The sequence below is a fragment of the Myxine glutinosa genome, chromosome 7 (assembly GCF_964187855.1).
Source record: "Myxine glutinosa chromosome 7, kmMyxGlut1.1, whole genome shotgun sequence".
NCBI lineage: Eukaryota > Metazoa > Chordata > Myxini > Myxiniformes > Myxinidae > Myxine > Myxine glutinosa.
The window spans coordinates 133248254-133264787 of record NC_136267.1 but is presented as its reverse complement, the minus strand read 5'-3'; the positions used below and the strand labels follow the sequence as shown (position 1 = coordinate 133264787).

The 16534-nt window shown below is 48.1% G+C and overlaps 2 protein-coding genes across 3 annotated transcripts in view; both read right to left on the bottom strand.

Annotated features, from left to right (window-relative positions):
- The window catches only part of LOC144893007 (uncharacterized), an 812187-nt gene that overhangs the window by 373477 nt on the left and 422176 nt on the right, over nt 1-16534 (bottom strand). The window lies entirely within an intron of this gene.
- Nucleotides 1613-15873, bottom strand: IMMP1L (inner mitochondrial membrane peptidase subunit 1). 2 transcript variants are annotated; one of them, XM_078782310.1, is made up of 6 exons: nt 7021-7655; nt 6837-6896; nt 5522-5610; nt 5110-5236; nt 3515-3625; nt 1613-2199 (listed from the first exon to the last, which is right to left on the bottom strand). In XM_078782310.1, exons 2-6 carry the CDS (start codon nt 6855-6857, stop codon nt 2134-2136), a joined length of 414 nt encoding a protein of 137 aa, XP_078638436.1. In that variant the 5' UTR covers nt 6858-6896; nt 7021-7655; the 3' UTR covers nt 1613-2133. The 2 variants fall into 2 exon arrangements, with proteins under 2 accessions (XP_078638436.1, XP_078638435.1); XM_078782309.1 differs by lacking the exons at nt 6837-6896; nt 7021-7655 and adding an exon at nt 15542-15873.

Here is a 16534-nt window from a genome sequence, read left to right as displayed (position 1 = left end):
CACAAACTCTGCTCCCCTGTGATGTAAACGTGTGTGACGTCATGACGTGTATATCGAGCTTTGTTTCCCAAACATATATGGGGGTGAAAGGCAGGTCCATTTGGTCCATCATGGTCCCATTAACCCCAGATTAATTGAACAATGGGGCAGACACAGGGACATCACCCGGATATTTATACACGTCTATGTATGTATGTATCTATCTATAATTCCAGTAATCTCTGTACGTCTGTACGTTTGTACGTCTGTACGTTTGTCTGTGACCGCTGTTTCTCGACAACCACGGGTCCGATATACTTTTAACTTGCCAGGTATATTGCTGGGGACCCGAGGATGTGCCTTTTCAAGGTTTCATATTAATCGGACAATTACTTACCGAGCTATGTCCAAAAAACGATTCAACCAATCAGAGAGCAGCGAACGATCGCGTGTGCCGAACGTGGAGGACACACTCTGCCTCGGATGGCACATTTGAGAGCGTATTCATTTATTTCACGTTTGCAAACTATGTTGGCGTTAAACTATGTTTTAAAACTAATAAAACCGAATTTGCGATTCATTCGCTTTCCTGCGCGTTTGTGCACGCGATGGCGATTTCTTTACCAAACTCCGGAAGCCGTTCGCTTTGGACCAAACCATTGCATGTAAATAGAGGGGGGGATTGTCACCGTACTCGCAAGCCGTTCGCTTTGGACCAAACCATTTCATGTAAATAGAGGGGGGGGGATATAATTTTAGATATAGATATAGTACGGGCAATGCCCTAGTATATATATATATGTATATAATCACCTCCACCACCAAATATTTTCACCCCTGTCTGTTTGCCTTTCAGTAGGATATCTCAAAAAGTTATGCATGGATTTGGCCGAAACATGGTGGACATGTTTGGTTTGTGACAAAGACACATCGATTCGATTTTGGTTCATGTCTGGATCCAGCTCTGGCCTATCAGTGGGATACAAAACGTAAACTGTTCAGCCTGGCGGAGGTACGCTCTCTACCGAGTGCCGTTCTGGCTGCTTCTGTAGTCGTGGCCATGGTTGTTGTTTGTGTGCCATTTTTATGTCGTTGTTATGACTCAGCCGACTTTCGAACCACCTACCCTCCCAGACTCAGAGTCTGCCTTTCTCACAATTAAAATGCCAAATGCACAAACTCATGGAGTGGATGGCTCGCCATTATGTCCGAGGGGATGGCTCCCCTCCCTCCCCCCCCCTTCCCATGCCTCCTCCCCCCGGGCCCTCTCCCTTCCACACATCTCCCTGCTCTCGGATGTTGTGTTTGTGTGCTTCCCCTTCTCTCCCCATCTTGTCATCCGCTCCCTCTTTTTGGGTATTTTGTTTGTCTGGTTGATTTGTTTGTGAAGTAAATGTTAGCTCTTTCACGAGCCTCGATTCAGTATACAAAAAAAAGAAGAAAAAAGAAAGAAAGGGGCATGGCCCAGTCTTACCCCATATCCACTAGTGCAGAAAAGTGAGAGATCAAATTTTAAAGGAGGAATAGCTTTAAATCAATCAACTACATCTCCTGTTATAATATTCACAGGAACAAAAATTGAAAGTCTTGAGGATTGCAAGATGTAGTCAAGAGTACAACCTTTCACACCTCGTAAATGTCAGTGGTTGAAGTTTTACTGTTTCATTTTAACATTACGACAAATGACTGCGTCGATAGGTATTCACAGCACTGGATAACAAAAACAGACCTTGGATGAGGGTTGGATGAGTCTGAAATCCAAACGTTAATGTTAAATAACAAAAATCTGAAATCCAAATGAAATTGACATCTTTGGAGGGCATCATTCTTCCTCCGACCACGAGGTGCACGGATGTCAGGCTCAAGAGATTTGTTGATACAATTTGACCATCACGGTGTTGAGCTGCAACATAGAAACCTATAAAATCGACGGACCATTTTGATGCACGGTAAAATAAGATTAACTGCAAAAAAAATTCTGTTATAAAAGTTGTAAATGTACAAAGTGCAACCCGAGGTTTGGAGACGTAACGGAACAAACGCCATCGTGGGTTGGTTTGCAAAAGGCCAGAATCTGCTTCTTGGTGGAAGGATAGATGAATCTTATTGGTACGCGCACTTGTTTTTGTGCTCGTCCCTTCACAGGCTGTAAAATCAGTTCTTGTGAATGCTCCTGGTCGGACACTTGTTGATGCTTCCAAAGTTTGACAGGGGCCAAATCTGTACGGGGATGCACACGCCAAGATAATCTGCTGACAAATACAAAGGCACATTATTGGTGTTAAACTCACTGGAGGTTCACTAGAGCTATGCTCATAATTAGCGGGATTCCATTGGTAGACCTTCTGGAACAGTCCAGAAGCCTCACCAGACTGTATAAAAAGGCGGTGGAGTAGTTGTCTCAAAGACTTCAGACTCTTGTGCACCTCTGGAAGAAGTTTCTAGAAAACAATAAGCTCATTCATGCATTTGTATGCAGGAGCCTGGTGTTGGCTTAGCGGTTAGGGTGCCGGCTTGGGAACCTCGGATCCTGGGTTCGAATCCTGGTCGATCGCTAAATTAACACCAGGGGGGTTGACTCAGCCTGTCATCCTTCTGAGGTCGGCAAATTGAGTACCAGTTCACTGGTAATTCCCTCTGTGTTGCAAGAGGCGACTAACAGGGTTGGTGGCAGGAAGGGCATCCGGCCATAAAACATTGCTTCAAAAAAGGGACCAAGGTGCCCGAAAAAGGCCAACCCCTGCTCTGCGGGGAAAAATGGCCTCGAAAGGTGGTTCTTCTACACATTTGTATGCAGGAGCCTGGTGTTGGCTTAGCGGTTAGGGTGCCGGCTTGGGAACCTCGGATCCTGGGTTTGAATCCTGGTCGAATCCTGGTCGATCGCTAAATTAACACCACGGGGGTTGACTCAGCCTGTCAATGTCATCCTTCTGAGGTCGGCAAATTGAGTACCAGTTCACTGGTAATTCCCTCTGTGTTGCAAGAGGCGACTAACAGGGTTGGTGGCAGGAAGGGCATCCGGCCATAAAACATTGCTTCAAAAAAGGGACCACGGTGCCCGAAAAAGGCCAGCCCCTGCTCTGCGGGGGAAAAATGGCCTCCAAAGGTGGTTCTTCTATACATTTGTATGCAGCATTTGCACCATTTCTGCAGCATGTGTGCCACCGTTGCAGTTCCCCCTGCAACATGTTCAGGGTACCGTCGACAGCTTGCCTGCTCTTCGGATACCATGAGATATTTATCATTCACCAACGAATACCAGCAGATGGGACACCGAGTTTAACGTCCATTAGAGGGACGGCATACACGTTGATGAATCATCCCGCTGGTGAAACACCGGGACGACGGTTTATAGCTGGGTCAGTATTCGAACCCAGGCTAGACAACTTAGAGGAGAGTGTGCATAAGCTATCCTGCCAGCAATGATAAGCTTATAACATTCCAGCATAAGTCCTACTTCAGATTATAATCATGTTCATCTTGAATAAACACCAAGTAATTCAACAAACTCGTGCAAACCAGAACAAAAATTAACCTTCCAGATGACGCGACTGCGAATCAGGGCGTACGGGACAGGGCCATACAGTCGGGAGTCACTCGAGTGGTCCAGGTTGTCCCCTTCCAACCAGACGTGGCCAATGGGAACCTGATGGATGCATGGGGTGTGGGTTTAGGGGAATGCATGTTGATGTCTATTGTAAGACGATAGAGTTAATGATCAGTGAGGTTGTACGTAATTACTAATTACATACTCATTCGGGACCAAATCATGAACTTTAGCATCAAATTAGTATTTTCATTTACGAAACAAGAACTGATCGATACATACGATAATTATCGAGGCAGATTAACCAATTGCGTCAGTGAAGATTTGGGTTCCATGAGGGTTGGGGTTGGAGAGGAGGGGGTGAAAGATTCCATCATCTTTGCATTGGTAACCAGGATGGCACTCGGTGGAGGGCATACCTCTGCCAGGCTAAACGGTTTATGTTTTGTATGCCACTGATAGGCTGGATCCGACCCAAAATCGAAACAATTTGTCCTCGTCACACACCCAACCTGTCCACCAAGTGTACTCCGAATTAGTCCATACCTTTTTGAGATATAGTGCTATGTACCGTCTTTAGCCCCATCTCTCAATGGTGAAGAATCGCTTAGAACATTCTCGTATCCGGATGCGGATCCGAATCTTCACCAAAATCGAACCAATTTGTTCCTGTCACACACCCAACCTGTTCACCAAGTTTCGTCAGAATCCATCCATAACTTTTTGAAATATCCTGTTCACAGACAAACAGACAGGGGAGAAAACATAACCTCTGGCCACCGAATACCGATATGTTTGCCCAGCATGTAATTTATGCACTTTACGCACAAGGTCCTCGATGAGTGTTAGATCAATGTAAAAAAAATAGGGAAACACCCCTGGGCAGTGGGCACACACCTGGTAGAATAAAGCAGGATACTTCACCGACTAAAGGTATTTTAAACCAATTTCAATGGTTGCTAGGAGACAGACCAACATGTAGAATCATACTAACGTAATCATAAGACAAACAAAAAATACCTATTTTGGGGGGCAAATTCCCCCCCCCCCCCCCATAGACGCCCTCAAACCCCAATTTTTTTCAGTGCCGTGAACAAACTCTGGTGCATCATGGGTGATGAAGGTTGTGGTCAAGTTTCTTCAAAATCATGTGTGTAGTTTCAGGGAAGAGAGCAAATACCTATTTGGGAGGGGGGGGGGGGGGAAGGGCAGAGCTGGACCCACTTTGATGCCCCGTAAACCCCCAGGTCCTGATTTTCTTAATTGTGTGACAAACTTTGGTACATCACGGGAGATGAATGTTGTGGTCAAGTTTTATGAAAACTATGTGTCTAGTTCTATTGAGGGGGGGGGGGGGGGTCAAACCTGTACCCACTTTGACCCCCGGTAGACCCCCTTTGATCCCGATTTTTGTTAATTCTGTGAATAAACTTGAGTTCAAACATACCAAATGTTTTCAAATGAACGGACGACGCATCATCCCATGAACAGCCTCGAACTACATTCCAGGTGAGCTAAAATCAACTAATTGCCCCAAACCACCCCGGTGATGGTTATTTTCTTCATATTAATGAGAACCTCACATGTTGATATTTCTTGATCCAATATGAATTGTTTCTGGTGCAGACAATGTCACCTTCCATCCCAATCACACGCTTGCAGATCTGCGTGTGAGGGTCCATGGGATTGCAGACCACCACCACATCCCCCCTGCACCAAATGGAAAGAGTTTTGCTCAAACACACCGGACTGACCATCACTCCCAGGCGAGCGTGGGTAACGCATCATTCGCTCTCCTCAAATACAGCTCATGCTCACGGGGGTCACAAAGGACCTTTTTGAACTATCTCGTACGTCAGGCTGTAATTTTACTTGTTATCTCATGTAATACATTGTTGCGATCCTGACAACCTCATTATGACTTTTCCCTTGAATCTATTCCAAAAAAGAAATAATCAAATCCAGAGTAGATAGATGCACAGAGTGTAAGAGCACCTGCAGATACGGAACAACCGACGGCTTATGGTCTCTGCAAACACCATGTCGTTTGTGTAGAGAGTCGGCTCCATGGATGGACCGCAGCACTGCGGATATTAGGCAACGACAATAGACTTTTATAACCATCACATCACAATATGATCAACCGTTGTGAAGAATCACTCAATGATAATCATGATGATATTAAAAATGCAAATAAATGCATATGCAAAAATAAAAAAGCAAGAACTGAAGATCCGTGTAAACCATGGTGAGCAACTAACTAACTGATGTTGAAAGTAGTGCATGACCAAATTTTGAATAAATTTAAGATAGTGTAACGGATTTGGGAAACCCTGCACTTCGTGTAATTATTGTAAATACCACCCTCTGTAAATGTAATGATTCTTGTAAATACCTCCATTTGTGTAAAGGTCAAAGGTCGTCCCTTTAGCTAGTCCATCGCATACATGTAGAAAATCATAGGCCCTTCTAAATAGTTATATCATTATTATGTGTTCTAGTTTAAGGCTCTGTGTTTTCCACAAGTTCATTGCATTGCACCGAATCAAATAAGATAGATCCCCTACAATATCGCCGTGGCCTCCAAAGCGCCAGCACGGCGGTGTTCGCCACCGTTGCATTGGGTGGTTGTTATTGGCATCATCATCGCCCCAAACTCCATTGAACACGAGGTCATCTCGGAGAAGAAGGTGGGAGGAGTCAGCCAAGCGCCAGGAACAAGGCGTGGCTCTGCCAGCGCCTCATCAAGGGGCGGGACCGGTGAGCCCTCCCGACCAACCAAGGCCGAGGCGAGTTCACCGGTGGGCGTTTCCAAAAGGCAGGCGGCTTGATCGCACCAGGCACAATATAAGCACATGCGCAAGCCTATTCGGGGAGATGCGTGATCCAGCTGAACCGGAGAAGACAGAAAGACGTGAGGGGGTGCTGATATTGCGGCAATAAACCGAGACCCTCCAGGGGCCCTATTGTCGCCGGGTGTGAAAACGCAGAGCTGCCGGCTGCTGTTCGCACCGAGCCCGGAGCGTGAACTTCAACGCTTACCGCTGCCTGGATCCTTCTCCCCCCCTGACGCATCCTTACCATCGGCCTGGACCATTCGCTCCCTGAGCCATTCCTGCCTGCAATTCCCTATTTGTGTACGTAAGTTTGTTTTGTGTGTCTTGTCCCTGGGTATAAGTTAAGCCTGTGTAGATAAGCTAGGAATTGCTCTGTGTCCTTCTGATCCTTCCATTTTTCCGTATATTGCTTTTATTTCTTCTCTTCTTGATTTTGGTTGGTGTAAATAATAATAAATCCTGTTATTTCTTACCTTTGGTTTCTTTTTCTTCATGCTCGTCCGATCGTCTTTGTGATTTCCCCCATTGAGTACCTGTGGCATGATTTGGCCAACGCATATGAATCGGGTTTAGTCTTTGCTAATGGTTCGAACCTCGGGCTGCTAAAACCGCTCGGCAAATAACATCTTGCCCGTGGTTTCGAGCGGAGTTGCCCACCTGCCTCGTGGAGGGATTGCCGGAGGTGTACGGGAATCCCTTGACCAATCACTTCGGGCAATCCCGCCCCACAAGGGAGCGGGGTAGCTTCAGGATCGGAGACGGCCAGTGCAAATAGAAGGGGGATGAACCCCCCCCCCCCCCCGCTAAGGGGAGCGCCGTCCTCCGTTTCCGTAACAATTGGTGTCAGGATTGGGATTCGGATCCGAAGTGCGCTTAACGCACTCAAAATTAGAAGCGGCCGAAATTATTATTAATATTCCAAATTAAAAATCGTGCCATGGATGATCAAGGCGACCGGATGCCGGTAGGGGAGTTACAGGGGATAGAATCGACCCAGGACCCCAGGGAGGAAATGGAGGAGGAGAGCAATGAGGATGTGGTAGCGGGGGTTTCAGACGCACAAAATGGCGGCCTCGCGCACGAGGTTTCAGGCCCACAAAATGGCGCCTCGCGCGTGGCTATGGCAGCCACGCCCGCAGCACCAGTGGATTTGAACCTTTTCATGCTGCAAATGGAGGCCCTTATGGCCAAGATGGGTGAGCAAATGGAAAAAAAAATGGATGCTCGGAGCGAGAAGAACAGGGAGCAGATGGGAAACCAAATTGACGGAATGGAAAACAGAATGGGGGAGCGATTAGAAAATCAAATCGGGGGATTGAAAACGGACATGGGAAATCAAATCGGGGGGCTAGAGGCCAAATTTGAGGGTTTAGACAATAAATTTGAGGGGTTAGACAACAGGTTGGAAGGGCTAGAAGGTAAATTAGGGGGCCAATTGGAGGACATGGGTAATCAAATTGTGGAAATGAAGGAGGGGTTAACGGGGTTGGAAAATAGAATGGCTGCCCAGGAGAACCAGATGGAAGGGGTGAAGAATGGGTTAGGGGGGTTAGAAAACACCATGGAAGGCAAATTGAGGGAAATAGGGGAGCAATCCGCCCGGGAAATTAAACAGATGGGGAATCAGATAGAGGAGGTGAAAATCGGGTTAGAAACCAAATTGGATGCCCAGAGGAATGATTTGGAGCAGATGAGGGCGGCATCTACCAAAGAGATGGGAGAAATGGGGGGAGGAGATCAGACGAGTTGTGGGTGAAGAGGTCGTGGGGGTACGCGAGGAGGTAAAGCGGGGTGAGGAGCATATGGAGAAAGAGGTGAGAAATGGGACGGCAAAGTTACAAGGTGGCATAGAGGAGTTGACGCAGGGGGTGGGGCAGCTGACAGTGGGACAAAGGGAATTGAAGGAACAGGTAAAAAAGAATACGGCCGTGATCGAGGGGTTGAAGGCGACCCAGAAGGAAATCAAGAAGGACGTAGCAGTCATAAAGAAGGAGTGTCAGACGGTACATGAGGGACTGACAAAGAGGTTGGACGAGGTGACAGAGGCAATGGAGACAAAAGAACGGGAAGTAAGGACGCACATAGAAACGACCAAGGTGGCATTAGAGGAAGAAATTGAGGGGGCGCACCGGGAAATAAAAGAGGTGAAACAAAAATTAGAGGAAGTGGAAGAGGGGGTGAGTGAAATTAAGAAGAGACGGAGGGAAACTCAGAGGGAGATAAAGGAGGAAGTGATGGATTATGTACAAAGGCTGTGCTCAAATCATGATGATGTGCTTACTGACCAAATAAAAAGTTTGCAGGTGGCGGAGGAGGAGCGAAGACGAGGTGCCGAGGTGAGTGGCGATATACTCGGAAATGTATATGGTGTGAGGGGAGATTCAGTCAGCTTGGGTGTTGGTTTGGACCCGGGCGTTCGTGAGAGGCCGCTGGTGAGGTGTGCGACAGGTACAGAGTGTGTGGAAAGAGGAGGTGTGCAAGGATGTCCGACTTTTGGGAATGCGGAAGGTATTTGTGAGCCAGCGTGTGCGGCGGTGATCGGCTGTGTGCAAGAATGCACCCCCATGAGTGGTACGGAATATGTACCGGGAGAGAGTGCGACAGGTGCACGAGAAAGGTGTGGAACGGAGGTGTGTGTGAGGAAAGAGTGTGCGCCGAGGAGTGAGTGTGCTGATGAGAGTGAGAGTGAACGCACGACAGAGTGTGGTGGTAAGAGTGACACGGAGCACGAGTTGGTTGTGGCAGGTGAGAGAGAATGCACACCTGGAATGGAAGAATGCACACCTGGAATGGTTGAGCGTGTGCGGGAATGTACACCTGAGTTGGTGTTGGCACGGGTGCGAGAGGGCACATGGAAGCGCGTGATTGGGTGTGCAAAAGAGTGCACACCCATGGTTGTCACAGAGGGTGTGCCCGAGGAGTGGGCGCGAGGAGGTGTGTTGATGAAGTGTGCGAACGACGAGTGTGTGCCAAGGTGTGCGGTGGTCAGGTGTGTGATGAAGTCTGTGAGCGTAATGAGTGTACCTGGGTGGTGTGTAAGAGGAAGTACAATAACGAAGAGTATGGAGACACCTGGATGTGTGAATAAGGAACGGAACGCGTGGTGTAAGCATGCAAGTGAAGCATCGACGTTAAACGGAGCAGCGGTTAGATCGACGTTTCGCCGACGCGAGCCCTCGGTTCGTGCCGGGCTTTGGGTGCTGCGGGAACCAGCGGGGATCGTAATCACGGCGGTTTAAAAGGAACCGCCATGCGCGATCCGCGCCGGGCCTCGCTCTGCACGGTCGCGTCCGTGCTCCGCTCAGTGGAGCGGGCGGCCCGGTTCGAGGGCAGGTAGGAAGGGTCGGCACGGCGACCCCTTGTGGTTGCGGCGTTCCGGTCGGGCGAGGTTGGGCCATCGGGCGGGAGACCGAAAGGCTCCGCGCCAAGGTGGACCTTGGGATCTCGGCCCGAGCGAACCCCCTCCCCTGAACCGAGTGCCAGACGGCTCCAACTGCAGGAAATGAACCACCCGCGTTCATAGCTCGGCTTGGCGAAGCCGAGCTTTGGAAATGTAAAGACGCACCGAGGCTCAAGTTAATGGACATTTGGTAGGGATAGGGAGTTGGTGATTGGCAAAAATTGATGAGCCAAATTTGATTGGCAGATTGGCAAATTTTGGATTGGCAAGAATTGGAATTGAATGGGAAAAATTGATAATGGAAGATGCCCAAGGTGGTGGGATGGCAACTCTGCCACCCCTCGCGCCACGGGGCACATGAGCACTAGTTATGGGGTTTATGGCAGTGTAAGCTCGCCGAGGGAGGGTTTGGATAATGTATAGGGATCTAGAAAAATGACCATAGGTATCGGTAGAGGTAAGTAGCGACATTGTACAGGTAGTCGGGGACATAGAATAGATTAGATGGATTATAACGACGAGGGAGCGCAATAGTATAAGGGGCGACGGGGAAGTGCGAGTTTTAGAAGGGCACCAGGTAGCTCAAATGATGCCGTATGTGTGAGAATCTTGATATTGAGCAAATGAGGAATTGCTAGGCAATGCTCGGGAAGGATGTGTGTGTGAGCGTGGGAAAATCTGGGTGCCTGAGGCAATGGTTTAGAGAATTGAAAGTGTACGGAGCAGTGTATGACTGAGAAATGGTGATTGTGTGTTGTGTTGAGCAAATGGTCCTGGAGGAAGGAGGGTGCAGGAGGTACCAGGTGTAGGAGTGATGGCACAGGTGAGCATGGTTGTATGGAATAAATGGTCTGGCATATATGGAGTATGGAATGGATGGTGTGGAGTGAGTATGGTGGAAACTGTGGAGTGGAGTGGATGGTGTGAAGGAGTGTATGGGCAGGATGGACCCCCATCGCGAATACCCGGGGAGGGTAGTTTAAGAGTTAGGTAGAGGGTATAGGTAAATTGTGGTTGGATATTGGCATCTGTGGTGTGTGTGGAAGAATGGTGTTTGGATGGGTGCATTAGTGACGTGGAAAAGACTGGGTGTGTGGCCTGTTAGAGGGATGGTTGGTTGAGCGCTCCGCCACTGGTAGTCTGTTGGCCAGGTGAGGCCGCAGGTAGGCTCTGGGAGCCAGTTAGAGTTGAATGGGGCCCGAGGATCCAGAGGAAGCACCCGGGTAGCCCAGTGCCAGAGAGGGCACCGAGGGGGGTAAGCGCCAGGGAGGGCCTTCCCCAGGTAGGTTAGCGAGGAGCAGGTACGCTCGGGAAGCAACTTCAGTGGCGGAGGCGCACAGGTAAGTAGACCTGTTAGGGGATCCCCACGACTCAGTCCCGAAATTGTGCAAAGGCACAGGGAGTTGAACCGGGGGAGTGAGATCCCATATTGATGAGCACCACAGTTTGGTCAATGGGAATTGGTTTTTAGAACCGCATAGAGTAAGGTGGCCAATGGATTTTCAGGGAAAGACCCCGGGTAGTGTAAAGTGTGTTAAAGTCATTTAGAAGGTAGATAGGATTGAAATCTCCTCGCACCATCTACATCCACACACCTGAGGTGACAGAACTCTACACCATGCCATGTTTTGATTATTTTGTATTCTGTGCAAATGTTTTGAGGATGTAAGAAGCATCATGACGTGGGTGTGACATTGTGTTGTTGTTCCATCTCTTCCTCCTTAAGAGGGATTGATGATGAATTGGGTGATGGCAAATTTGGTTAGAAATTGGGATTGTGGATGAATTTGGTATTAGGGGAGATATGGGGAGGACGAGACGTAGACGAATTTGTAAATGTGTAGGTTTTCGTAAATACGGGGAGGGGCTAGGGGGGCAGTGTAGGTCACATGTGGAGGGCGTACGTAGGGACGAACCTTTCTCAGCTCGCTCCCATGCGCCCCTCATTCTGCATTGCCTTGTTTGATGTGTACCCTTGCACCCTGACCCATGACTCACCTGCCTTCTCTGTCTTCCTTCCCCGACCCATGGATCGTGCTCTCTGGGCACTGAGGGGAGCGTGCGGGGGGGCCGCGTCTGTGTGCCCGAAATTCCCGCAACCAGCTGCTTGCATCGATGCACCACTTTATGGACCACGTTGTTGTGGCCGAGCACCACCATATGGACCATGGTACTGTGGCAGGGCACCACTGATGGACCCCACGTGTTGGGGCCTAGCCCCTCTGCCGGGACCGGCCACGATGGCCCAAGGGAGATCTTGCTTGCGGACCTCGGTAACGTAGCACCTATGCCATACAGGTGAACCACCCATAGTCGGCCCCTGTTGGCCATAAATAAAAAAAGATGGACGCGTTGTGTGCCTTTTTATTTCCACCAAATAGGCCGCAAGCAAAGACCATGACAACATCAGGAAGAACGACGGACCAGCAGAGCAGAACGAGGAAGACCATCATCAGTGTTTTTTATTTTATTGTATTGGGCAATGTGCACTGCATGGTGCTGACTGTGCACTGACTGGTGCTTTATGGTGCTTTGGTGTTTTGGTGCTCTTTATTGGTGCTGGTGCGTCGATGCAGTGCATGCTGTCTCCTCCCCTCCCACAGGATTCTTTTTGTTCCCTAAAAGAAAAATCACAGGTCCTGGGTTGCAGTGTAAATAGTCGAAATAGCGTCACTTGTAAATAATGCTCCCCAGAGGGGGGAATAATGCTCCCCACCGTTCATGTTTAGTTTGAGAATTAATTCCGCAATTCGGTTATTCTGTGGGCGTGAATCTGTTAGGCAGGGTGCAATGCAACAGCGGGACATACTTATTTGTGTTTTAAAACTGTCACACTCAGGGTCAGATTAATTGTAGAGGGAATTGCACCTGCGTGTCACATTAATGCTTCAGTCACATTTGGCTCGGCTGCCGTAGGGTCTAAAAAATCTACGGCCACTAGCAATTATAGGGCGGCCGCAGTATTTCCACGGTCACACAATGTAGCAGTCACATATGTTTTTATTTTTCGGGTAGCCGCACGGGGTATTTAGAAATTGTGGAGACCGAAAACGTGGGGGTGCCGTACGGTCTTTGATTTGATGTCGCACGGTGACCTTAGGGCGTCCCTGCGGCAGCCATATAATTTTCAAGGCAGACGCAAGGTAGCCTCAAGGTGCCCGCAAGGTGACCGCAGGGGGGCCCTAAGGCGAACGTGCGGCCAGACGGACGGTAACGAGTGGGTATATATACCAGTTCTTTTTCATATGTATATCGTCATCATGGCTACGGCTTGTCGAATTGCTACGGCCACCCTAGAAATGAAAAAAGTTATAACTCCGCGCTATAATTCCACGGCGACCCCTACGGCCTGTAAAAGATAGCCATACGCCCTAGGGCCACCCTGTGGCCACCTCAGAAACTCTGCGGCCGCCGCACGTTTCTGTCAATTTAGGGGGGGTACGGCCGCCGTATCCTAGCCGTAGAGCAAATGTGACTGAGGAGTAAGTAAAGTTTTATAGGCCCGGGACGTGCCTGGAGGATGAGAGTGCAGTGTAACGGATTTGGGAAACCCTGCACTTGGTGTAATTATTGTAAATACCACTCTCTGTAAATGTAATGATTCTTGTAAATACCTCCATTTGTGTAAAGGTCAAAGGTCGTCCCTTTAGCGAGTCCATCGCATACATGTAGAAAATCATAGGCCCTTCTAAATAGTTATATCATTATTATGTGTTCTAGTTTAAGGCTCTGTGTTTTCCACAAGTTCATTTCATTGCACCGAATCAAATAAGATAGATCCCCTACAATATCGCCGTAGCCTCCAAAGCGCCAGCACGGCGGCGTTCGCCACCGTTGCATTGGGTGGTTGTTATTGGCATCATCATCGCCCCAAACTCCATTGAACACGAGGTCATCTCGGAGAAGAAGGTGGGAGGAGTCAGCCAAGCGCCAGGAACAAGGCGTGGCTCTGCCAGTGCCTCATCAAGGGGCGGGACCGGTGAGCCCTCGCGACCAACCAAGGCCGAGGCGAGCTCACCGGTGGGCGTTTCCAAAAGGCAGGCGGCTTGATCGCACCAGGCACAATATAAGCGCACGCGCAAGCCTATTCGGGGAGATGCGTGATCCAGCTGAACCGGAGAAGACAGAAAGACGTGAGGGGGTGCTGATATTGCGGCAATAAACCGAGACCCTCTAGGGGCCCTATTGTCGCCGGGTGTGAAGACGCAGAGCTGCCGGCTGCTGTTCGCACCGAGCGATCCTTCTCCCCCCCCTGACGCATCCTTACCATCGGCCTGGACCATTCGCTCCCTGAGCCATTCCTGCCTGCAATTCCCTATTTGTGTACGTGAGTTTGTTTTGTTTGTCTTGTCCCTGGGTATAAGTTAAGCTTGTGTAGATAAGCTAGGAATTGCTTTGTGTCCTTCTGATCCTTCCATTTTTCCGTATATTGCTTTTATTTCTTCTCTTCTTGATTTTGGTTGGTGTAAATAATAATAAATCCTGTTATTTCTTACCTTTGGTTTCTTTTTCTTCATGCTCGTCTGATCGTCTTTGTGATTTCCCCCATTGAGTACCTGTGGCACGATTTGGCCAACGCATATGAATCGGGTTTAGTCTTTGCTAATGGTTCGAACCGCGGGCTGCTAAAACCGCTCGGCAAATAACATCTTGCCCGTGGTGTCGAGCGGAGTTGCCCACCTGCCTCGTGGAGGGATTGCTGGAGGTGTACGGGAATCTCTTGACCAATCACTTTGGGCAATCCCGCCCCACAAGGGAGCGGGGTAGCTTCAGGATCGGAGACGGCCAGTGCAAATTGAAGGGGGATTAACCCCCCCACCCCCCCCCCCCCGCTAAGGGGAGCGCCATCTTCCGTTTCTGTAACGATATTGTAGAACCTTTCAAGATGGCTGTTCACCTGACCTCAGGTCATCCCCCATGCATACTCATGGTTTTTCCACACTCATTATCCCTCCCCAAGCACACTCCTGCATTTCCAGTTCCAGGTTATTGTGTTTTCTTCTTTCTCCTTGCACTTTGTTTGTATGTTACATTGGTGCTTCATCCCCAGTCCCCAGATCTCTTTTTTGAGCCCCATCGTCGCTGTGTTTGAGCTCGTATCCTACTTATTCAACCCCCGTGTCCTCCCTTCCCCTTCAATCCCACAACTCACCTCGTCCATTCTTCCTTCAAACGTCACACACACACACGCACACACACACACACACACACACAAAACACACACACACACCTCATTTTTTCATTTCTGTTCCTCACAATTCTGTCTCTCTTATTCACACATACACACACACACACACACACACACACACCATCTGAAACAGGTTAAAATAAGTGTTTTCGGTTGGTCAAAGGATCATTTTGGAATTTCGAAAAGCGAGGAGGTCGTCATAACTCATAACATCAGTCCCTCCATCTACAATGAGATTTATACAGGCTTTATAAGATGTATATCAATGTGTAATAAGCTCAGCCAATATGCCCCCCCCCCCTCCACACTCCCCATTTTTCCTTCCAATAATTAGTTTTGTCAGAAACAAAATAAGAGTACAAAGGAACCTGCGCTGATGTAATTTATCAAAGTTAATCTGAGAAGCGCTCGTCAACTCAATCATTGAACAAAAACAGTGCAGTGCCCACCAATCAAGAGAGGCGTTCGCGTTTCCTTTTGGTCAATACTGCACTGTACTCAAAATAATTCTTCACAAACTACGACCGTTTGTGGTATGTCCAGATTCTAGTAGATTTGATTTTTTGAAAACAAACATTAAAATTTCTCACCACCACCAGGCCTCCCACGTACTCCAGGGCACAATGCGTAATGCATCCGTACTTGAGGGCTGTTCCCAACCATGCCAGCAACGTCCTGCCAGGAGGCATGACCCGACCTCACCACAGCCGAGGCGCACCGCGGTGCTCGGCCCACCCTGAGCCCAAATAGGCCAAAAGCGGCCCTGCGGCCTACACACGTATCGAGCTTTTTTTATTGACAAGACGGACTAGACCTTCACATGTTCGTCCTTCATTGATTCAGGGTTATTTCGCTGAAAGTAATCATTTCTTTTCATTTGACCATGATCGCGATCGCGATAACTTAGTGACGTAATCTAGTTGTTGTTGTTGTTGTTGTTATTATTAGGTTCTTTCTCCTTGTATTTATCTAATACTGTACAGTATAATTTCCATCTAGGGTAACGAAGATATATCGTACAGACGTTTTCGTAATTTTATCGACGTGAATCACGTGATATATATATATATATATATATATATATATATATATATATATATATATATATATATATATATATATATATATATATATATATATATATATATATATATATATATATATATATACATATATATATATAAAATCGACGGTTACCATAGCAACACGTAATTACTCCAACGTCATTGATCGGAGGAAAGTTTATTTGGGGCTTTTTATGAGTTAATTGAACCACAAAAGGCTTAACAAGACAGAAAGTTACTGAATTTTAACTTCAAGCAAGAACTGAAATAAAGCGAATTGTCTTCTTCTTCGTATGTAGCACGGGCATGTTGGGCCAAATGGCCTCCTGCGTTGAAGTTCCCTACCTTCACTTCTTTAAATGTAAACAGTTTTAATTCAACCTTTAAACAAGATAAAATTAATAAGACGACGTCCACGAGGGAATGCAGGTATGAATGAGCCGTTCCGTGTTTACGTCAAAGACAGCAGGAAACTTCAACTCCAGCTGCAAAGTTGCGCACGTGGCGCCTACCAGCCAA

Coding starts and splice junctions, on each gene's coding strand:
- IMMP1L (XM_078782309.1), bottom strand. CDS start 15,640: ATGCCTCCTGGCAGGACGTTGCTGGCATGGTTGGGAACAGCCCTCAAG. Junction 5,611..15,541: donor ACGTGGGAGGCCTGGTGGTG/GTGAGAAATTTT, acceptor TAATATCCGCAG/TGCTGCGGTCCATCCATGGA. Junction 3,626..5,109: donor GGATCAAGAAATATCAACAT/GTGAGGTTCTCA, acceptor TGCATCCATCAG/GTTCCCATTGGCCACGTCTG.